Source organism: Adiantum capillus-veneris, chromosome 25 (assembly GCF_014529385.1).
Source record: "Adiantum capillus-veneris isolate H3 chromosome 25, ASM1452938v2, whole genome shotgun sequence".
In the NCBI taxonomy this organism is placed as follows: Eukaryota; Viridiplantae; Streptophyta; class Polypodiopsida; order Polypodiales; family Pteridaceae; genus Adiantum; species Adiantum capillus-veneris.
Window position 1 is genome coordinate 23,167,728 of NC_140955.1, and position 24,310 is coordinate 23,192,037.

Consider the following 24,310-nt stretch of genomic DNA (forward strand, 5'->3'; position numbering starts at 1 on the left):
CCTTCCCTTGGGAATTTCAACTTCCGGATCACAACTTGAGAGACTACCTCTCTCCAATCCGTGGATCTACTTCCCAAACTTGGGTACGAAACCCTTGGGCTGATCTGGCTCTAGTTCCTCAGAGTGCTTTTCTCCTGCAGAGGCTCATGCCTTCCTCTGCTCCTACTCCCTCACGAAGAGGAAGTACACCTGCAATCAAATACTCAGAGATCATAACATGAAAATCCTTACCTTCAAAGTCTCGACCCTCGAAACGCAACTCGGTTCTCGAAAAGCAATTCCTCGGAAGAGATGTCTACATAGAAAATCCTCTCTTCCAATCCTACACACAAAAGAGGTGTGTTCTCGGGTTCCTTCTCGTAAATCAGCCCCGTCTACGACGTTTATGGGCTGAAAACAGAGAAAAACAGCAGCTTGTCACGATGGAAACACGCTCCGTAGGCACTTCTTCGCGAGGGAACTCGTGCACTGGGTCTTGGCGACATTAGGTACACTTGGGACAATCATGGGTATCACCGACGAACGTCTTCTTTGCGGGTGAACTCTGCAGCAGCATCTCCTTGCAAAAACTGATCCTCCCCTCTGAGTGAGGGCATGTGATGCTTTTATAGCTCCTGGCCACGGGCACGAATAGCTGCTCGAGTAGAGATCGCGGGCTTTTTTTTTTGCTGTTCTGCCAGAAAAAGAGAGAGAAAACGCTGGCTGATCTCTTGCCTTATTTATCAGATGGCCGGCGTATTTTAAAAATAGTCTGAATCTGCCCAAAAACTCAATAAAACCTTATAAGTTAAAAACAATGCTTTCACAGTACTTCCCAGGCATCCCTGGATGCAATCACATGCACAATTGCAATGCAGACATAGACTTCCTTGCGGGAAAGCATCTGCTTTCCCGAAAAGCAATCCCGCTTTCTCAGAAAACATCTGTTTTTCCTCAAAGTTTCCTCTGAACCCATCTTCATTGAAGTGCTTGCTTTTCCTTGTGCACAATTCTAACACAGTTCGGAATTTCCTCTTGACTATAGATATTCCCTTTCTGATGCACCCGTCACCCACCTTGTGACGCATCAAGAATACCCACCCCCTAGTCCTTCACGATGCTCTATGTCACCCATCCTATGACGCATAAGAGATGTCCGTTCCCGGATGGTCGGATACTTCTTTCCGATGCTCCCTGTCACCCATCCAATGTGACGCATCAGAAGTACCCGTTCATGGTGGCCTTACAGTATTCCCGTTCTCAGTGCTGCCGTCATTACTATGAACGACGCACTAGGAAAATACTCTGTACTCGGATGTCTCCAGTGAGAAAAACCCTCTCACTTAAAATTCCAATAATTCATTTAGAATAATTTTTCCTGGTGTTCCAAGCGAGAAAACCCTCTCACTTATAAATCCAATAATTCATTTAGAATTATTTTTATGTCAGATAAAGCTAATTTAGCAACATCCCTCTCACTTATAAACAGTTGTCCTCAACGGTAGAGGTCCAATTGAACTGCCGGGGAGAAACCGGAAAAATTTCCAAATCTTGCTCAATGGTGAGTTGAGTTGGTCCTTTCTCAGTAGAGAACTTAAAAAGTAAATTAAACAAAAAATTTCATAATTCAATACTTACCTTACCAGTTCACGTCCTTCCTCTAGTACCTCGAGGATATCCTGCAAACTTACGATCCATGTAAGAACTTGTCATTCGCGTCTTTCCGAGAATCTGTTAATTCAATTCCACCTTCTCAATCCCGAGAAGAATATTCCTCTTAAAAATCAATTGAGGTCTATGTCCTTGCGCATAACCTTGCGCTATTAGTCCTGAAGATATTAAACCTCTTCTGTCCTCCGCATAGGGCATGTCGAGAGCATTAAGCTCATGTGAATCTTCCTATGGTGGCAGACAAAGTGTGTCATCTTACCAAAGTAAGTTCTTATTCCAGGCCTTTGCTTTGAGTAGGCCAATTGTAAAGATCCAAAGTTTCCTCTCTGTTAACTTGATTCCGTCTTCTCAAATTCGAGAAGAATAATCCTCCTAGAAATCAATCTAGGTATCTGTCCTTGTGCATAATCCTGCGCTGTTAGCCCAGAGAGTATTAAACCTCTTGTGTCCTCCCACATAGGGAATGCCCAAATCATAGAGCATTAAGCTCGATGTCTTTCGGCTGCTGCTCACGCCCCCCCCCTCCCCCCTACGCACGATTCCCCCTCGCCATTGCTCTCGCCTCCCCCCTCCTCCTTCGCGCTGCGCGCCCCCTGCCCGCTACCCTGCCTGCTGCTGACCAGCCATCCAGCGCGTTGCTGCGCTGGTACAGCTCGCCTCCGCGTCCCCAGCAGCAGACTCAGAATGGCGGCCTCTGCTCCACCTCAGAGGGACTCCACAGAAGCCCCCTCGCCCGACACCGCGGAGCCGACCCTTCGACTTGCTCTTTCGCAAGAAGAGCAAGCGAGCTTGATGGCCGAAGTGGGGCGCTTGCAGGCAACTTCGTTTATCTGTAAAATCATTGGCACTTGGCCCAGTCGGGGCAAAGTTCGGGATTTACTGCAGTCCCGTCTTCTCTCCGATGTGGGCAAGATCACAGATGTCCAGATCCTCAGGAGAGGGTACTACTAGGTCGAGTTCGAGTCTGCAGATATGGCGACCAAAGTGATTTCGACGAGTCCGCTCGGCATCACTCGAGCTTACTTCCAACGTTGGCATCACGATTTCGACCCTACTACAGATGTGCTCGAGGCGGAGGCAGACTTGCCGATTTTGGTTTGCTTTCCAGGCCTGAGGCGCGAGTACCGTCCCCTCCTACCCAGGATTGGTTCCATGTTCGGGACAGTTTTGGAGTCTCCACGGACGGCAGCTTCAGTTGTGGCCAAGGCCGCAGGTCTACCTACTGTGCGGGTTCTTGTTTGTGACACACACTCCCTCCCCAAGGTGGTACTGCTGCCTAGGGTGAGTGGGGGATGGATTAGACAGAGTGTGGAGTATTCGGGTCTCCCAAACCAGTGTTTCATTTGCAGCCAGATGGGCCATATGGCAAAGGCCTATCCTCGTAGGAACCTCGACCCACTGCGCATGTGCAGCTGCCCAAGGCTGAGCATGCCAAGCAGCCAGGTACACAGGATACACAGGCTGGTACTTCGATAAAGACCAGTGACCAGCCAGCTGATGGTTGGCAGCAGGTGCCTGGCCGCCGCCGTCAGGGGAGAGCTCACCCCATTGCTCCTCCAGGTGGCCGACCTGTTGCAGCTCAGCAGCACTTGGTTCCGACTGGGAACCATTTCGACCCCCTTCAACAGGGCCTGCCTGAGGAGGCCCCGTCCACTTCTGTTCCTCCACCACCGCCTCCTCCTCCCTCAGCCGTTGCCGCCCCGCGTCCCCCGCCTCCTCCCCCCCCCCGCCTCCACCTTTGCCCGTCCCTCCCCTCTCCGGACCCCTCCGCCACTCCTCCTGAGACAGAGGGTACTGGCTACGCTTCTGCCGCGAGGTGTTCTCTTGGTAATGCTTTCTCTACGAGCCGTGTCTCGTGAGGGACAGCCCCACTTGAGGCCGCCTTTTTTGGTGCTCACTTCTCCCTTTGCAGTGATCCCCAAAGGTCTGACCTGCTTCGACATTCGCAGACGTTGGGATTTCTTCGATTATAGCTTCACTCGGTTTCTGTGTGATTCCTCTTCCGACTTGGAGGAGGCCAGCTTTCGAGTCCATGTCCTCTTTCTTGCAGCTAGAGGCAGTGAGGCCTTGGACACAGCGGTGGGTTTCTCCTTTTCGTTGTGTGGTAGGGATACCACGTAGTGGACCCAGCACACAGTCCTGGACTGGCTCCGGACACAGGCTATTGAGTTCTCACATCACAGAGGGGACTTAGCAGTGACAGATCTGGTGCAGACACTTTGGCCTCTTGCCAAGTTCAGCGTGACACCTCTAGATGCAGCGGGTTGTAGGCACATTGTGGTGCACTTGTTTGTTGACACTCAGTGCCCTCCGTGTTATGTTTTTGTGCATGAGGATTCTTGGACAGAGGATGTAGCCCTTCGGGCTACACACTCGGCTTGGGCTTGGGCGGGACAGTCACTTCTTGCGCGCTTGTCTAGAGGTCGTTCGGATGTGGATTACTCCCCATCCAAACCGGCCTCAAAGATAGCCAGGGAAGGTCACTTTTCCATACTTTGAGCGACAGGTAAAGGTTGTGAATACGCTCTATGAGTTGTTGTTTTGTTTTTGTGCTTTTTGCAAGTACTCCATGATGGAGGGAAGGAGGCCTCGCCCTATGCTCGGTGATTCCAAAACGGTCTGTGGACTTCCACACTATAGGTGTGTGGATGTGTCATAAAATCTAATATCTAACTTTTCCAAATGACTTTCTCATATTAAACTGGCCATTTAAAATGGGAAGATAAAGGGAGCAAGAGTCAGAATATTAATATGTGCTACTGGACTTATCTCAATAGGGGACCAAGAGGAGAGATAGTCTACCAAAGAGCAATGTCGAGTGCAACGAAAGTGTTTAAGGGTTTAGCGGATCTAGTACTCCGCACAAACACAAGGGACACTTTACTTCACTTGAAAGAACTAAACTAAACTGAATGAAAGAGAGAGACACAAGAGAGAGAAAAAAGAGACGACACCGAATGTCGGCTTCCAAACCCTCAAGGGCCCCCTTGCTCTGTTGCTAGATTAAGTGCTTTCTTTATTGTTGCACAATGCTGATACAATGCCTACATGTTGAGATGCTGATGCTAATGGGTACTGATGCTACTGATGCTGGGTACTACCGAGATACTGCAGGGTACTGCGAGTATTGATGGGTACTGCGGGTACTGAGGTACTGATGGGTTCTATGCCGACGACGAAGACGATGATGACGAAGACGAGGTAATGAATGATGGGGTTCTATGAGCTAGGCCAGAGACAAGCCAAAGCACAAGGGGTACTAGGTGTCGGGGTCTTGTGTCGACGACGACGACGACGACAATGAGGCCATGGCTGAATGTCGAAAGGACTAGCGACGTCGATGGCTAGAATGTGCAACCATGATGAGGCTAAGTAAATCTGAAAACGTTGGGTCTCGTTGATGCTAAAAAATCCAGTTCCTGCTCAGGAAGGAGACGTGGTACTGCAGATGCTTCTCCCCTTGGGTTCTTCTCCCCTTCCTGCCCCTCTACTAGCGCCCAAAGCCTGCTCTTATAGGTGTACAAGGCAAGGTCGGGTAGGCATAAATCCAACCCCACGATTGGGAATATGTAAAGTCACTTAATAAAAAAAAAGCCAAGTTAAGAGATGGTTTACACGCAGTACATGCCTGCGTGCTGAAATTGCTGAAATGTTGTATTGTGCAAAAGAGGGTATGCAACTATGACCGGCTTGGACATGCACGTCCTACTAGAGGCTCACAAAATTGCCAGTCTAGGTCCTAAGCTAAGACTCATGCTAGACTGTAGCAGAAGCATGTCCACGTAGCGCAAGTGAAGTGCGCACGTGACATCCCCCCCTATCAAAGATGAGGTACAACTGCCGAACGTTATCTTTAGATGCTTTTTGTTCTTCTAATGCTACTGCTTCTGATGCTTGTGGATGCATAAATTGATAAAAACTCCTCCAAATTGGTGGATACTACGGATGTAGATCTGGTGCGATGTAAACACCGACCATACGAGTTGCTAGGCAGGCTTACTATTGTCGCAGAATACTAGCCTTGTTGCTGACTTTGTCTTGCGAGCAAGTACTACCACTCGAATAGTCTTGTCGTGAAAACATTGCAGGTGAAGCTGAAAGGTAAGGTTCTCGGAGGTATTTTGAATGGTTCCATGTCAACGGAAGTGGATGCACCCTACATGCGAATGCGAATGCTAATGCAAAAGAGGGTTAGGGTTCCTGTCTCCAACTCGTTCCATATCTGCATAAGAGGCAAGTAGATCTTGGTACTGAAGATCTGGGTTATTGTGTATCCGATGTCGATCTTCGTTCAAAGGCATGGAAATGAAGATGGGAGCTAATAAGTCCAGGATCAAGACTCAAAGATTCTTTCAGGAAAAAAAACCGGGAGACGTTCTTTGGGTTCTTGGTTCTGCTTGGGTTCTTGGTTCTTCTTGGATACTTGGGGTTCTTGGTACTTCCCTTGAGCCGAAGCACGCACAAAGCTCTGATACCAGTGTCAGGTGTGGCACACATAGAGCTGTGATACCAATGTCAGGTGCAGCGGAAGTGTTTAAGAATTTAACTCGCATCTAGTACTCCACACAAACACTAGGGACACTTTACTCACTTCAAAGAACTAAATTGAATTGAATGAAAGAGAGAGGCGCAAGAGATAGAGAAAAGAGACGACACTGAATGTCGGGTCCCAAACCCTCAAGGACCCCCTTGCTCTGTTGCAAGAGCAAGTACTTTCTTTATTCTTGCACGATGCTGATACAATGACTACATGCTGAGATGTTGATGCTAATGGGTGCAGATGCTACTGATGTTGGGTACTAGTGAGATACTACAGGGTACTGATGGGTACTGCGGGTACTGATGGATACTGAGGTACTGATGGGTTCTGTATCGACGACGAGGTACTGATAGGGTTCTATGAGTCCTTATGCTGAGGTAGGCCGGAGCCAAGCCAGAGCACAAAGGGTACTAGGTGCTGGGGTATTGTGTCGACGACGATGAGGCCATGGTTGAATGCCAAAAGGACTAGCGACGTGGATGGCTAGAATCTGCAACAATGACGAGGCTAAGGGCTGAATGCTATCACCGAGGACAACGATGGGCTGAAATCTGCTGGCTGTTCTGGCTGAAAACGCTTGGTCTTGCTGATGCTAAGAACGAAAGTTCCTACTGAGGAAGGAGACTTGGTACTCCAGGTGCTGCTCCCCTTGGGTTCTTCTCCCCTTGTTGCCCCTCTATTGGCGCCCAAAGCCTGCTCTTATAGGTGTACAAGGCTGGGTCGGATAGGCATAAATCCAGCCCCACGATTGGGAATATGTAAAGTCACTAATAAACAATAGCTAGGTTAAGAGGTGGTTCACATGCAGGACATGCCTACGTGCTGAAATGATGTATTGTGCAAGAGAGGGTATGCAACTATGACTGGCCTGGACATGCACGTCCTACTAGAGGCTCGCAAAATTTCCAGGCTAGGTCCTAAGCTAAGAGACATGCTAGACTGTAGCAGAAGCATGTCCACGTAGCGCAAGGGAAGTGCACATGTGACAAACAGGGGAGGTTAAGAGGTGGTTCACATGCAGGACATGCCTACGTGCTGAAATGATGTATTGTGCAAGAGAGGGTATGCAACTATGACTGGCCTGGACATGCACGTCCTACTAGAGGCTCGCAAAATTTCCAGGCTAGGTCCTAAGCTAAGAGACATGCTAGACTGTAGCAGAAGCATGTCCACGTAGCGCAAGTGAAGTGCACATGTGACAAACAGGGGAGGTAAAGATAATTATCAGCAAATCTTTCTTTCCAGCCAAGGGATTTTTCAGATTAAGACACTTAAAACTTCAGGAATTTACCTATCTTAACTCCTATTCTTCATGAGAGTAGTTCTAGAGGGTATACAAGAGCTTAAATAGGATCCTTATATTATACCTCTCAAATAAATTATAAAAAAAAGAACCCAACTCCATGACTCTAGATAGGTAAATCAATCTCCGTTTGTAATCCCTATATGCAAAAACTCTATGATTAGAAGGGCCATCACTCCCAATTCTAGGGATTGAAGCCTTAGGGAGACCTTGTACTCCATAAGAATAGTGTTGTGCAAGACAATTGGATTGATTTGAAAGATAGAAAGTGGATTTGAACAAGATCCTTAAGAAATCCAAGTTCTTTTAGACTGACTTGAAGGAAGAACTAACTCGGGTTTGGGATGCTTGTGCCAAAGCATAGGTTTACTGTGGTAAAATGTTTTTTTTAAAGTAAACAAGACTTTCCTTCCAAGTTGAAACCTTTAGGGAAAAAGTGTGTGCAAAGTTCTCATCCAAACAACTCTTGAGGCTACACTGAGAGTTTCACACTTTCGCGAAAGGTGCTTTTACTTTGAACTTTTCTCGCTTCTCCTACGTGTTCGTGAAAACAGACAAAAGCTATTCGAAAGGTTTGCCCAACATACACATAGAACTATCATGAATAGGAACTCGGCAAACTCATGGAACCAATATAATTTTGGTTGGTAGCACACTCAAATCCAAACCCATGACTCACAGGTACAGTGGGGGTGTCAGGGCTCCAATGTGCAGGGGGGAGTGTAGATGTGCGGTATTGGACACAAGACTCAAGACGCTAAGACCATAGAAAGTAGATGATGCATACGACGACTAGAACCAACCACACATATATATACAATCATGAAGAGCCACCAACGGCTAGCAAAATATCCTTGACAGTCCAGCCAAGTCTATCTCCGAACTGTGGTGGTGGTGAACTAGCCACGGTGTCCACTAGACTACCACCCATGCCACTACCACGTGTCACTATCCAGGCAAGAGTCAACCGAGAACCCAAGAACCAATGGTAGTTGCCAGTCCAATGCAAGTGACATTGTAGCCCTGCTACAATGTTGGAGTGCATGGGGTCTCCAAGACTGTTCCAATCATGGAGCCAATCGTGGAAAGTAAGGGAAGATACTCCCGCCTCAGTCATGGAAAGGAGACGGAAATAGGGAGATCTGCCTCCTTGGGTCGAATACAACTAAGAGCGTTGAGTTACGAATGAGTGAGTCACTAACCTGTAATTGGGCTTTTCAGCTCCTCACTTTATTGATTCATTGTTTTTTTTCCTATTTGAAAAAAAAAAACAATGCTGTAAATAAACCATACTATGCCGTGCCAAAAGGTACTTCAAGCGAATATCTTTTTCCAACTAGTTATGAAATAAGATGGCTAGATTAAACAATAAAAGAAAATTAAGTAGAACAAAGTTGAGAATTTCTATATAATCAGTTGCTGATATTATAGAGGGATTTGAGATGACCACGTACTTTTCCGCACTACTCTCTTCTATCACTTAAGAAAAAAAATCCACATTCCATATGAGACATACATTTCTTCTAAGGGTGGTGGGTGTATAATGGTGCCAAAGTGACACTGAAAATTTGTAAGTTGACTAGCTATGTATAGATGGAATCAAACTTGGCCGAATTTGTCCATCTTAATCATCAAGTTTGAATCTTTCTCTGGAGATGTGTTTGGTATTTGTGACACGACATTGAAGAAAACTAAAAGCAATTGTAATGGTTGTTTTGCAGTTCATTTATTCGATCTACCATAGTAATGGTTCATTGAGGCTGCATGATTTCATCATTTTCTTTGGACTGATGATGATGCTGCTCTCTCAGATGCCATCTTTCCACTCACTCAGATACATCAACCTTCTGTCATTGCTGATGTGCTTGGGTTACAGCGCATGTGCAGTAGGTGGTTCGATATATGCAGGTTAGATGCAACATTGTTTGAACCCCTCATTTGCAAAAGTCTACACTGAGCCGATCTTAAGCCACCATGAGTGAATGATCCCAATTTACCTAACAATGATAGGTTTCACATTTTCGATACTACCATTGTGGATCATGTGTGTGTAGTTGCATACTGCATTATGGGCATAGAGAGTAGCATATAAGATAGCCTTAAACACGACAGAATCCAATCTAGTTATTGGCCTAGACAGCATACTACCAGAGAGGATCATGTGCATGCAATCGTATACTGCATCATGAGCGTACAAAATAGCATATAAGATAGCCTTAAACACGACACCATTCAATCTAGTTTTTTCCCTAGACAACATACTAGCCATGGAATTTAGTAGGAGGACGGGAGTATGTGAAAGATTGGGTTGGTATATCCAACTATAAGTAGCCGAGGGTTGTCAATGTTAATAAGGAAAGTGAAAATCAGTAGGGTGATGGCAACGGGACATCATTAATCATTACTTCATTTTTTTCTGTATAGGTCACCGTCATAGTACAAATAAAGATTATTCAATTGAAGGTGGAAAAGCCAGTAAAATATTTGGAGCTTTTAACTCTTTTGCCATTATTGCAACCACTTATGGCAACGGAATTATTCCAGAAATACAGGTACCACCACTATTGTATATTGTGCCCTTGATTGGTTATTCAGATTTGATTTATGTGTAACTCAAGTGTTCGCGCTTAATTTACAGGCAACATTGGCCCCTCCTGTGGCAGGAAAAATGTTTAAAGGCCTGTGCATTTGCTATACAGTGGTGGCATCCACCTTCTTTTCTGTCGCCGTCTCCGGATACTGGGCATTTGGCAAGCAGTCCTTAGGGAATCTCTTGTCAAACCTTGCTCCCTCTGGTCAACCTGCTCTTGTTCCAAATTGGCTCATCATCCTTGCAAATATGCTCGTTCTTCTACAGCTCTTAGCTGTGGCATTGGTGAGTTGAAACCTCTGTCCCTAGAATAATAAGCACACTCAAGTGATCACCTCTGTTTTACATTGTGAATTCTATAATGCATTACCATCAAGTTACATTTTCTTATGCGAAAGGATTAACATTCACAAGCCCATGATAGACTATCGCTGTAAATCCATGGGTATTTTTAGCTACATACAAATGATATGCATAATAACTGCCAACTATAAGCACATTAGACTGACTAGTGTAATTAATGACTCTTGCGTATTAAGGGGGCCATGAGCTTTCATGATAGTGACGAGGAAAGAGTACAAATTCAAAGCAGGACAGAAGCCTAACACTTAGTCAATAAACCACAAAATATGAGGACATGTATGAAGCTCTAAGTGCTGAAGGATGAATAGAAGTATTTTTGATATTTACTCGTGTGTAGCCCTTCAGGAGAGACCACATTATCAAAAGTCTCACAACATCTAGTTTTGTGTAATCATGTAGGGTCTGAACTTCAATTGATAAAGGTGAATGTGTATGGGATCTGTAATTAGTACGTTAAAAGCTTTGCAAAACGCTTCAACCCTCCCTAAATCATGAAGTGAACCTTTCTTGTATGCTTTTTAAGCCATTTTGCTCTCTTTCTGCCTCTGTGTGCCATAGTTTTCTCTTGGCAATGCTCTCTCTCTTTCTTCTTTTGCCAGTGAGAGTTTGTAGCCACACTCTGGATGCCAGCAGAAATTAATATGTTTACCTAGATGATCAAGGCAACGCCCAGATTCCCGTTGAAAGAGAGTGCAAGTTACAGACTCATGATAGTCATCCACAAGAGAATATAACCATCAGCCCCTACATGCATGGTATTGACTAAGTACAATGATGTCCCCACTGATGTCATCAGTGCCCAACCATGGATGTAGAACTGCATATCAATATATGCTCCCATCAACACACTTTTTAGTAATGTCAGATTGAATTACCAATGGGAAACCTCAAAACGAGGAAAACCCATAGAAAATACTGCAAACAGGAAATCAGAAACAATCAAAGTAGAGCTCATAATAATGACTAGCAAGAAGCTCTCCAAGTCACAGGCAACTCGAAGAGAGTGTCAGAGAGATGTCTTGAAGAAGGAAACATACTCCACTTGAATCTGCTGAACATGAGGAAATTGCGTGCTCTCCACACTGTTCATAGCACCCAAAGTCTAACCCATCCGAAAAAGTATGCATACGGCCGAAGCAATGGCGGAAGCACTCCAAAGATCCAGAAAGATCTACCGAAATGCATGCCAGGGAAACCCGTGCGAAGAGCTGTAGAGATTCAATCCACAAACTGTTGCGTACGAGAACAAGACCACAATAAATGTAGAATGTTCTCAATGGCTGCACCACAGCGAACACATCGCAAAGAGGCCAATCTTCTAGATCGCAGAAATTTGCCATTTGGGAGAACCCCAACGATGCATCTCCATATAAACAGTCGCTCCTTCAGAGGCAGCTTAGCATGCCACACCCTCATGACTTTACTCCGCCACCATGTAACACTCTTGTCAATATTCCATACCTTATTACAATGTTCTTGGATCAAGGAAGATGACTGAAAATGACAATACACTTTCTTTGCAGATACCGAACGTATCGAAGAACCAGCATAGAGCCAATCACAAATTCGATTCTCCACAACCAGCAGCGGAACGAGAGATATCGAGTCAACCAGATCCTTATTGGCGTCCCACATGCACCTGTAGTGCATCCCAAGCCCAAAGGTAAAAGCAGCTTGCCTAAATGAGAGTACCTATCCATCAACGTCCGTCACATCAGTTATCCTGTCAATACCTTTCTGGGAGAGAAAATAAGCTTGTCTAGGAGAGCGTTGAACAAGAGTTTGATCAAAAACTTGACTCCAATGTAAACTCTCCAATCAAAATGAGTTTCCACATGCGTCATCTCTATCACGCCACAACAATTTCTACGTGACCAATTTCCAATCCGCTCCAAGACTGGAAGCAAAGGGGTATCTAGGTATTGTGGCTTTAAACTTACCAAAAACCACATCCCAATACGATGGCTGCCAATGGCCTAAAGCTTGTGTAGAAACCGCACGAGAGCACAGAAACGCAAACATCTGCGTCCGGGGTTGCTTTTGCTCAACCAACACCAACAACAAAGTGGCCTTTCTTGTTGTAACATGAGAACACAAATGCAGAATATTCAGACCACCACAACGCTTTGGAGTACACAACTTATCCATTGCGAGCAAACGCATGCCCTTTTTCTGAGAGGAATTAGACTAGAAGTGCTCTAGAATCCGAGACACGAAGACCAAAAGAAAACGCGGTGGCCAATGCAACATTGATAGGAAAAATTGCATGTTTGCCACCAAGATGGAGTGCACTATTCTGAGTCTTACATGTAGCGGCCAAGTAGACAATTTCCAATAGTGTAATTTAGACCTCAATTTATTCTCAACCCAATCCAATAATTTTGCATTGTTAACTCACCAAGCCAGTGGATATCCAAGATGTCTCACAATTTGATCATGCTTCACTATCTCACTTGGCCATAATACTGAGTGCCAATCTATTTGATGCAATGGTAACAATTTCCATTTTCGGAAATTCACTTGCAAACCCGCAGCCAACCCATAAACATGTAGTGCTTTCATGATACATTGAACATTCTCAGGTCTATTTCTAGGCCAAAAACATGGAGTCATCCACATAAGCTTGCGCCACAAAATGATCACGAGACGGCAATTCCAATCCATGTAAATGGCCAGATGCCGTTAAGGAGTCCAGATACAATAACAAAGAATATGTAGCAATAGCAGACAACATAGCACTCGAAGGGCAACCTTGCTTGACCTATCTACCGAGATCCCATCACCGAGTCAGCTCACCATCAAGAATTCGAGCAGATTGACTATTCTCATAATGAAAATAGATTACCCGACAACTCAAAGCCCAAAGCCATCATGATCTAAGCAATGAAGTCCCAATGAACAGTGTCAAATGCTTTCTCTATATCAACCTGCATGATAAGTACATCTTGTCTAGTATATTATGCATACTCAATTCCAATGAAAGCATTAGCGATATTATCCATAATTTGCCGGCGAGGGATGAATCCATACTAAGCCGGATGTATGCCAAAGAACAAATGATCATTAATACGAGCAGCTATCATTTTCCGACATAAAGCGTGATTGGACGCCAATGTGAGAAGTATTCACATAATGTTTGCTTGGGCAACAATTTCACTAGTCTTTTCAGTGATTGCGGCAAAGATTGCATAGTCCATGCAGATTTATCATGAAAATAGAGGCAGCTTAAGGGACTCCCAAAAGTGAAGAAAAAATTCAACCGTAAGACCGTCCCATCTAGGAGATTTACAATGACCAAGTTGCAAAAAGTTGTCGTGCAGCTGAGCCTCAATAAAACTAGCCTCAAGGGTAGCTACATCATTCATTGTCAATATAGGATGTATATACGACAATAGTAGTTGTCTGGCTTGCAAACCCTCACTTGAGGGAGCCTCAGGCCTGGCAAAAACCCGTTGAAAATGATCCACCATGAAATCCGCCAATTGACTTTTATTGGCTGCTCATTGCCCACTATCGACCTTAACCCTTTTGATAGATACAGATTGCCTGGAATGATGGAAATGCTGAAAGAACTGCTTCGATGAATAACCTTTATTCATAAAAGCATACTGTTTCGATCTAACCTTCCATTTATCAAGTTTCCTCCTGCTATTTGCATCAAAAGGCTTTGGCTGCACATAATTTCTCTTGTTCCAACTGAGTAAGCCGTCTAGTATCTGCAAGACTTTCTAAGGTTTGACTAGTCACCTTATCATCCTACACTTTATCTCTCAACTCGTACGTGTACCACGAACCATAATCCTTTATGAATGCTTGGATCTGCATGACAAAACGATACCAAGCCACATCCACATTGATAAACATATGAGAGACAAGTGGAGGAATCACCACTTCAATCAAGTTTTGGTTTGCCTTGTGTGAAAGATATGCATTATTAATATGCAGCAACCGCTTACGAAGAAGCGGGGAATCTACATCCAATGCCTCAAAATGGATCAAGAGCCAAAGAGGAAAATGATTAGATAGAGTAAAGGAGCGATCAATCCTCATAACACATGCAAACATTTCATATTGCAGAGTGCCCAGTACATACCACTGATCCAATCGTGCTCTATATCGAGAGTGAGCATAATGAATAAAAGTATAACCCCGCTTCAAAGAGTGAGTAATGGCCCACAAATCCAAAGCACATGTGTTACTGACCATAGCAACCTAGGAAGAACGTTCAGAGTTCAACATATGCGAGTGGCGAGTTGTATTGTCCGTGTTTGCAGGTGCATTTTTAAAATCCCCGCTCCAAAAAGCATGTGAACAAGTTTATCATTCCGAAAACAGAGAATTCAGCGTGCTGCAAGAAGGCGAAGGCCCGCTGTTGCTGCTCGCTCCCCCCCCCCCCCTCCCCCTTGCGCCATCGCTCCCTCTCCCCCCCCCTTTTCTCCTCCTAACCCTCGCGCTGCCCTCAGCCCCCCCCGCGCTGCCCCCCCCCCCCCCCCCCCCCCCCCCCCCCCCTTCGCCCTCGCGCCACCCTGCCCAGCCCGCCACCTGCCCATCCCGCCACCTCCTGCCCCCTTCGCCCTCGCGCCACCCTGCCCAGTCCCCCACCTCCTGCCCCCTGCTGCCTGTCGCCCTCCCCCCCTAGCCCTCCCGCTGTACCCGTGCTCGCCCGGCTCTGCAACACCTTTTCTTCAGAACAGGTGTTTGGCGTTCTTGGCTGCAGATTGTTCTTCTCCGTCCGCTTCTTCGACTCAGCAATAGACACAGATGGAGGCTCCAGCTCCGCCACAGAGGGACTCACCTGGAGCGGGGATTTTAATAATGCGCCTCACCCGACCCCGCTGAGCCCACCATTCGACTTGCTCTTTCGCCGACAGAGCAAGCGAGCCTTGCCGCAGAGGTAGAGCGCTTGCAGGCGACTTCTGTCATCTGCAAGGTTCTCGGCACCCGTCCTAGCAGAGGAGAGCTGCGAGACCTTCTCTAGGCCCGCCTTCTCGCAGAGGTGGGCAAGATTTTGGATGTCCAGATCCTTGGACGGGGGTACTACCAGATCGAGTTCGAGACTTCCGAGATGGCCTCCAAGGTCATAGCTATGAGTCCATTGGCTATCCGAGCATCACGCGCCCACTTTCGACAGTGGCGACACGGTTTTGACCCGACTTCGGATGTACTCGTAGAGGAGGCAGACATCCCCATCTCAGTCTGCTTTCCGGGTTTACGGAGGGAGTACCTTCCACTGCTCTCCAGGATTGGCTCCGCCATCGGGACTGTTCTGGAGACACCTCGTACGGCGGCATCAGTAGCTGCCAAGGTGGCCGGCATCCCTTCAGTTCGAGTTTTGGTTAGAGATACCCACACGCTCCCGAAGGTCATCCTTTTGCCTCAGGTGAGTGGGGGTTGGTTTAGGCAGAGTGTGGAGTACTCGGGTCTCCCGAACCAATGCTTCATTTGCAGACAAATGGGCCACCTAGCGAAGGCCTGTCCACGGAGGAGACCACGACCTGCACCTCAGCCACAGCCCCAGCTTGCCAAGGCTGGGCCGCAGCCTCAGCCAGCGACACAGCGCACAGATTCTGAACCACCCTCCGAGCCTGGGGCTCCAGCGGAGGAGGGGTGGCAGCAGGCCCGTGGCCGTCGACGCCAGGGGCCACAGCGACAGCCTCGCACTCAGAGTGGCCCTCAGGTGCCTACTCAGCAGCAGTGGGTTCCCACGGGGAACCGCTTTGGTCCTCTTGAGCAGGAGGAGCCTCCTACGCCAGCCTTCTCTTCCGTTTCACCCTCGCCAGCCCCTCCACCTTCAGATTTCCCCTCTTCCTCCTCATCCCCTCCCCCGCCCTTTGCTCCCGCCCACTCCCCACCTCGCCCCCCTGTCTCTGTCGTCCCGCCCCGCTTCTCTTCTCCTCCGCCCCCCCCCCCCCCCAGCTCCTTCTCCCCCTCCTCCTGCTTCAGTACCACAGTCGACTCAGGAGACTGGCCCCTCGTCGGCGGCTAGGAGATCTCTTGGTAGCGCTTTTGCCACGAGTCGCCTAGCGAGAGAGGGTCAGCCCTTCTTGCGGCCCCCTTTGCAGATTCAGACATCTTCCCTTGTAGCTTTCCCTCGTGGTCTGACGAGCATTGACCTCCGACGCCACTGGGACTTCTTCGATTACGGATTCACTCGCTTTCTCGGCGATTCCGCAGCAGACCACGAGGCAGCCTGCTTCAGGGTCCACGATCTGTTCCTCGCCGCTAGGGGGACAGAGGCCTTGGACTCAGCAGTTGGTTTCTCCTTTCCTCTCTGCGGTAGGACCGAGACAGAGTGGTCCCTCGACTCAGTGGTGGGATGGTTGCATACATAGGTTCTCGAGTTCTCTCACCACATGGGAGAACTTGGAGTTACAGATTTGCTGCAGACTTTGTGGCCACTGGCCAAGTTTGCGGTGACACCCCCAGACTCAGCAGGATGTAGGCACATTGTGGTGTACTTTTTTGCTGATACACAGTGTTTGCCTTGCTATGTATACATACATGAGGACTCCTGGACAGAGGAGGTTGCTTTACGCTCGGCTCGCTCTGCTTGGGCTTGGGCCTGGGCCAGGCACTCACTACAGGCTCGCCTATCTAGAGGACGCTCGGATGCGGATTACTCCCCATCCAAGCCTGCCTCGAAGATAGCCCGTCTTGCTGCTGCGGTAGCATCTATTCTCTCTCGCTCCCCATGAGGATCGTCTCATGGAACGTGCAGGGATTAGGTGGGCCCCAGTTTCAGCGACAGCGGGGCCGATTGCGGCAGGAGCTTCAGCGTTGCCTTGTGGGAGGAGAGATTGATCTCCTTATGCTTCAGGAGCACCATTTGTCTGAGAGCCGCATCCGGCGCTGTGGTCAGATTTTGCGTGGACGTTATGATACCTTTTGGTCAGCTGCTTTTGGACCTGGAGGCATCCAGGGTGGGGTATGTATGACTATTGCGGACTCATTGCAGCAGGCCATTGTGGGCAGAGGGATTATTGTGCCAGGCAGGGCTCAGTGGATTACTTTGCAGGTTCAGGGTGGCCTTGTGGGCTTCCTGAACATCTATGCGCCCAATGTGGCGAGTGCTCGTGCAGAGTTTTGGTCACAGATTGTTGAGTCTTTGCCACAGGTTGACCATTGGTGTGTAGGAGGGGACTTCAACATGTTGGAGGACCCTTCTGACAGGATCGGAGGCAGCCATGCTACTGTACATGGAGTCGAGTTAGCAGCTTGGGAGAGGTTGTGTATGACCTTGAGGGTCTCGCATACATGGCAGCATTCTAGCTTTGTGAGGCCTCCAGAGAGTCTTGCCTTCTCTAGATCAAACCGCAGAGTGGGAGGAGTGAATCTATCGCGGATAGATCGCTTCTACACTAGTGACCACTTCAGTGACTTGGGGGGATCAGTGGGCATCCTGGCAGGGACATCCTTCTCAGACCATGCACCAGTGATCCTCACAGTGGCAGACAGGCAGAGGAGCGGGAGCACGATGCTTCGCATCCGAGAGCGGGTCTTGTTGGACACAGCACTCAGAGAGAGGGTAGAGGCTCTTTGGACAGAGGGCATGGACAGCCAGGCTCTACCGGCAGACAGAGTGGCCTTAGGCCTAGCTTAGGTTAGCCACTTTTTTCTCCAGGAGTCTTTGGCTCGACGGGCCGCAGCGAGAGAGGAGGAGCAGCGTCTCAGACAAGGCATTGCTTCACTACAGAGGATGCAGGAGCAGCATCCAGACAGTCCATGGCTGGAGGAGCAGTTACAGCAGGCTCGATAGGAGCTTGCTTGCACAGAGGAGAGGCGCCATGAGTTTGCCTTTCACCGACAGGCATCTCAGTGGACTCAGGTAGGTGACAGAGTGACAGGTGCCTTTTTTGAGACAGTAGGACCTCGGCACTCGCATGCCAAGGTCACTCAGCTGAGGAGACCCGATGGGTCAGTTGCTTGTGAGCCTGAGGATATGCGTGCAGTTGCTACTGACTTTTACCGTGAGCTAGTGACGGCTGAGCCCCAGTCAGAGAGACAGGATGCATACAGGGAGCAGGTTTGGGCGCAGATGCCTTGTCTCGTGACTGAGGAGATGCGCCAGAGGCTGGAGATACCTCTTCAGCTTGAGGAGCTGCATACGGCTCTTAGGGCCCTTCCTCGTGGTCGCTGTCCAGGTGAGGATGGGCTGACTCCCAGCTTCTTCTTGGAGTACTGGGACTTGCTTGGCCAGATCTTTGTAGTGCCTTTCAGTACATTCTGCACACAGGAGTGATGCCGGATAGCATGAGTGAGGGCCTGATTTACCTCATTCCAAAGGAGGGTGGCTCCTTGGATGAGATTCGACAGTGGCGCCCCATCACCATCCTCAACTCAGCCTACAAAATTCTTGCCAAGGCTCTGAGTTTGAGGATTCAGCCACTTTTGGAGAGCCTTATACATGGGACTCAGACAGGTTTTGTCAAGGAACGCAGTATCCTTGACAACATCTTCACTTTCTGGGAGGCTTCTGCCCTGGCACGTCTCCGTGGGGAGGACCTTGTGATTCTTCTTCTCGATTTTGAGAAGGCATACGACAGAGTTGACTGGGACTTTCTAGAGGGCACGCTTCGCAGGATGGGCTTTTCAGATGCTTGGATCAGAGGGGTGTCAGCTTTGTACAGACAGGCTCACAGTCAGGTGCTTTTGGCAAGAGGTAGAGGTGAGCGCTTCATGCTCACACGATCGGTCAGACAAGGTTGTCCTCTTGCCCCCTTTCTCTTTCTGTTCTATGCGGAGGCGAGCAGCAGATTTTTGGTGTCACAGCAGGTTGGTTTGAGGGGCTTAGCACTCCCGATACGGGGAGATGAGCTTTTGGACGCTGAGTTTGCTGACGACTCAGCCTTGTACTTAGAGGGCCAGGAGGCCAATTTACACAGGTGTGGGCAGGCTCTTGAGACCTTCTGTTGTGCATCGGGCGCATTGATCAACTGGAGAAAGACAGTGGCTTTCTCGGTTGGCAGTGCTCCTGTGCCAGAGTGGATGCCAGGAGAGGGTTTCAGGTGGATTCCCCCAGGGACTGCAGTTCGATACTTGGGTTGTCAGGTTGGTTTGGATTTGTCCCCCGAGCAGCAGATTGCTCCTCTTCTCCTGTCCATCAGGAGAAAGCTGTTACACTGGAGTTCGGCACGACTTTCGCTGGCTTGTAGAGTAGTAGTTGCCAACCAGGTGTTGTTGGCAACTATGTGGTACATCACTTCTTGCTGGATCTTCTCGAGTTCTTGTATCAGCCAGGTAGAGAGGCTGATCAGGAACTTCCTTTGGTCAGGTCGCGACACTCAGGTTGCCCGAGCCAAGGTGGCTTGGTCGGTCATCACACTTCCTTGTTCTCAGGGAGGGCTTGGGATCATTGATCCAGCACAGCAGAGCAGAGCCCTTCTTGGGAAGTTTTTCGTCAAAGGACTTCTTCCAGGCGAGGAGCCCTGGAAAGAGTTCTTGCTGCAGAGGCTTCGTGCCAGGGTGCCTCAGTCAGGAGGCCCTTGGCAACTTTCGACCAGATGGATCTTTACAGAGTTACGCCGAGTTGGTTTGAGCAGGAGACTGGAGGACCGATTCACTGTGAGTTTGCTTCGCTCTTGGGAGCTCTTACGGCGTGGCCTAGAGCAGAGACAACCGACATGCACGGAGGAGCGCCTACGACAGCCCCTCGTCTGGAACCCCATGGTTAGCACTCAGAGAGGCCACTTGGTTGGGAGTAGGCCTCATGTTTCATGGGGTCCCATGGCAGCAGGTCCAGCGCGCTCTCTAGGTGACTGGCTAGAGTTCACAGGTTTGTCAGAGGAGGTGCAGGGTGTCCAGCTACAGGGCATGAGAGGGGTTCAGAGCATGTGTCAGGACATCTCAAAGTCAGTTCCAACTGAGTGGCTCACGCCTCTCGAGCCAGTAGCACCCCGATGGATGGGAGCCTTCACACGACTGGAGGTTCTCATCTCAGTCAGGGCTTGTTCAGAGACTGTCCCAGCCCTGTTCTTTGAGCTTCAGGGTGGGGGACGTTTACAGCGAGTTACAGTAGAGGCCCCGCAGGTAGCAAAGTGCTGTTTCGAGAGGATCCGAGTTGTGGGCATCTGTGGGAGGACTTGCGTCATAGACCCTGACCCAGCAGCTCTCGAGACAGGACACTGGAGGCTATGGGCTTGGGAGTGTTGTCCACTGGCACGAGTACAGTGGGATCCTGGTGAGTGGCTATGGAGGGACCCCTTCTCTTCTGCAGACCGCCCAGGAGTCCCTTTCTTCCAGTACACTGTTCGGCTTGGACGTCATATACTTGCAGCGCAGAGAGAGGCCCGCCCCGCTGCAGCACGTCATTGGTAGGAGGAGGGTCTCACAGTTGAGTTCTTGGCAGCTTTTTGGCAGAGGCTGTGGGACTCCAGACAGCCGAGGCGCGTCACTTTGTTCCAGTGGTTGGTTGCACACAGAGCCACAGCAGTAGGGAGCTGGCTTGTGCATAGTGGTCTCTCGGCCGCATGTACAGCCTGTGACCAGTTGGTGGAGAGTCAGCGACACTGTCTTTGGGACTGTCCTTCGGCCCAGCAGGTGTGGCTACGAGTTCTTCGGCTGATGCCTGCCCTCTCCGCGGCTCGACAGTACACTTGGGGGGCAGCGGCTTGGTCCACCCTCACGGGCCCGGCACTACAGTTTGAGCTATCTTCCACCAGCAGGATGATAGTGATACAGGGGGGGCGACCTACACTCCAGCCTGCTACAGACCTTACTCCACAGGAGTGGTGTAGTGAGAGAGAGGAGTGCTAGGAGATCATCAGCGGCCTAGCTCTTTGGTTCATCTGGCAGGCCCGTTGTTTCCGCATCCTTGAGGCTCGCCCTGTGCTACCAGCAGAGACTGTTCGTGACTTTTGGCTAGAGCTGATCCATACTCTCAGAGGACAGCTTGAGGGACTACAGGGCAGCTCCGACCGCATGCGGGAGCGCCACGAGGCTTTCCTTCAACTCTGGCGCCTTGGGCCTTTCTACACCATGGTCCAGGGGGTGCTCAGATGGCACTACTGTCCACCTGTGTGGCTCTTCCCTACTCCCATTTCTTGATTTAGCCCCATTGTATATATGCTGTTTTTTCATTGGGAGAGTCTCCCCATCATGCGTGTTGTAGCCCTCTCTTGCAGAGGTGGATGTAGCCCTATGGGCAGTTTTCATTAACTAATAGAAGGATCTTTTTCTTGGGAAAAAAAAAAAGCATGCGAACACCAAGGGTTTTTGACCAAATCTTGCCAGAGATGAGATCTTTGCGCCGAGGCAATATAAGCATAAATACCAGCATATTCCAGAATATTCCCTTGCATGAGACATTGAACAACCATTCAATGCCTCGTCGGGTCATGATGAGCCAAAACCGGCTGCAATTCATGACGCACCATCATCAAAACACCCAAAAAAGAGCCAGTACCAGCATAAGAAATCCAGAATCCCGCATAATACGATGATTGACCAACGAAGTCGTGTTGATTATGCTCCTATCATACCACTATATCTGCCTTATTTGTATGTACATAATGCCAGATTAGCTTCCACTTGTCGTGGTTGCACAATCAACGCACATTATACGTAAAACATCTAAAAAGAGAATACATACGTACAATATTTACAAGAGAATCACGAGGCACAATCATCAAGTAGAATTGCCTACTATAGGCACATCCGCCTCCATACTAACAGTAAATAAAGCGGATTCCATATGCATTCCTTGTGGGGGATTTTGATGCATCGGCAACGGCACAAGATGTCGACCCAAGCAGAGCATCTTTATATGAGTGAACCACTTCATCCCACGCTTCAACTAGCGACTTATGATCATGAGATGCAGATATAGAAGTTCCACCACCTCTCCCATCCAAAGCAGATACATAATTTCTTGAGACAGGCGAAACATGAGGTTTTGCAGTCTTCTTGGGAGTTTGCCAACTATTAGTGGAATCTGTCATTTTGGCTTTACCTTTGGTATCAGCCTTTGCAGCAGGCTGCACATTAGCCAAGCTCTTAATCGGGTCTTTACCTTGTTTGACCTGCATGCTTCCAATAGAATCCCCCGTCTTTGGCCTCACAGACGAAGAGGAGGGAGAGGCAACATGAGTTCTAGCTGTAGGAACAGCAGATGGTGGCAATTTAAACAAAGACTCCTGGCATCAGATTGCATATGGACAAATTTGCCACAGTTAAAACATGCACATACAAACTTCCCCCATTTGAGTTTAAATGGCCTTTTGCCTACCATTGGATCATCGGAGTCAACCGTAATTCCTAATAAACATCGACTTATCCGTACCCCACAACACGCAAAACTATTGGAATTAGTATCCAAGTTTGGGGGGCATATCACTTTGTCCAAATGACCAGCCAGAAGAGGTAAGAAATGCTTCCAAGTGCGTGGAAATCCGACTATTTTCACCCAAACTGGGCACCTGTGTCATATTAAACTCTGATAATCTTTAGTAAGCGTGTAAGGTTTGATGGCAATGGGCTCAAGATGGCTTGAAGGCTAGAGCAACCATAGCTTCATACGGTAGAGAGAGAAGTACACACACTTTTCAAAAGGTGAACTCAATACACAAAAAAGGCTAATAATACTTTTTCATAGAGTAATGTACAGCATAGGCTTGGGCTTTATTTATGTACAAAGCTGGAGTGCCTATCCGGCTGGTAACTCTCCATGTGGTCCTTCTTAGAAGCTTACAACTTATAGGACAAATGCCAATAGCAAATAGTATGCCCATGTAGAGGTGTTTCCCATAGTAGAAGAAGGACATACCTATCTCAACAATCCTCCCCTTAGGCATGGACTATACTGAATGAAGCTGGATCAAGACCTAAAGCCACACAGGCTAATAGTCACACAGACTAAGAAATCCTCCACTTAAACAAGGAAGGTGGAAGATCATTTACAATACATCAGCATACTCGCAAAAGTAGCCGGAGGTGGCACACATATGGAGACAATTCTCTGCCTGTTGAGCTGCATCTCCGTCCTCTTCTTTTGCAAGATTGACTCTACTTTTGTCTTTGTTGTTGCTTTCTTAGCATTGATGGTGGATGACCTTTGATGCCACAATTGCTACAATACTTGTTCTTGTAGCAGTCCTTGGAGAAGTGTCTAGGCTTGCCACACTCATAACACTTCTTGTTATTTAATCTAGGTGATGATGATGACGCCCTAGATGACGATGTTAAATAAGCTCCTCCTACTGATTCAGATTTCTTCTTATTTTTCTTTTCTTCTTCATGGATTGCCTCTGTAACATATTGCAGAGAAGGTATCGGTTTCTTTTATTCTAAGATTGTGACTATGTGTCAAAACTTTCAGGTAGAGCACTCAAGAGCACAACGACTTGATCTTCTTCCAGGACTTGGCACTGAATGTAAGTGAGCTGCGTGATTATGCTCATTAGTCTGTTAACGAGGCTTGAAACATCCTCCTCTTGAAGCATAGTAAGTTTCTAAAGATTTTTCTTTAAGCTAACCTTACTTTGCTTTTGTTTAGCACCAAAGTTATGTTCCAGAATATCCCATGCTTGGATTGCAGTGGTGCAGCTGTCTGTAAAGTGCACATAATCATCATGGAGTGATGTGATAACTATGCCGAGTGCTTGTTCATCTTTAGCTTGTGCTTGTGCGATTTGGGCCCGAATGAGAGTGCCTTCAACAGAATTGGATGGTTCGCTTACCCTCGGTTTTACAACAGACCATAGTCGCTTTTTCATAAGGTATCCTCGCAACTTGGTCTGCCAAGTGTGGAAATCGTCCCCATTGAATTTTTCAATCCCCTTCTCTCCCATGATGCAAAGTGGTTACAAACGCGGAGGGACTAGGTCTTACCCGTAGAGATTCTCTCTCTATGGCAGTCTCTTACCCTTTA

At 48.1% G+C, this 24,310-nt stretch overlaps 1 protein-coding gene across 3 annotated transcripts in view; it reads left to right on the forward strand.

Moving 5' to 3' along the window:
- The window catches only part of LOC147424564 (GABA transporter 1-like), a 115,611-nt gene that overhangs the window by 54,922 nt on the left and 36,379 nt on the right, over positions 1 to 24,310 (forward strand). The window contains exons 4-7 of one of the 3 annotated variants that reach the window (XM_086500154.1): positions 9,215 to 9,401; positions 9,918 to 10,045; positions 10,132 to 10,368; positions 23,759 to 23,813. In XM_086500154.1, the coding sequence (XP_086356280.1) occupies positions 9,215 to 9,401; positions 9,918 to 10,045; positions 10,132 to 10,368; positions 23,759 to 23,813 (607 nt within the window). The remainder of the gene's footprint in view (positions 1 to 9,214; positions 9,402 to 9,917; positions 10,046 to 10,131; positions 10,369 to 23,758; positions 23,814 to 24,310) is intronic. The other 2 variants (XM_086500153.1, XM_086500152.1) reach the window with 2 other exon arrangements.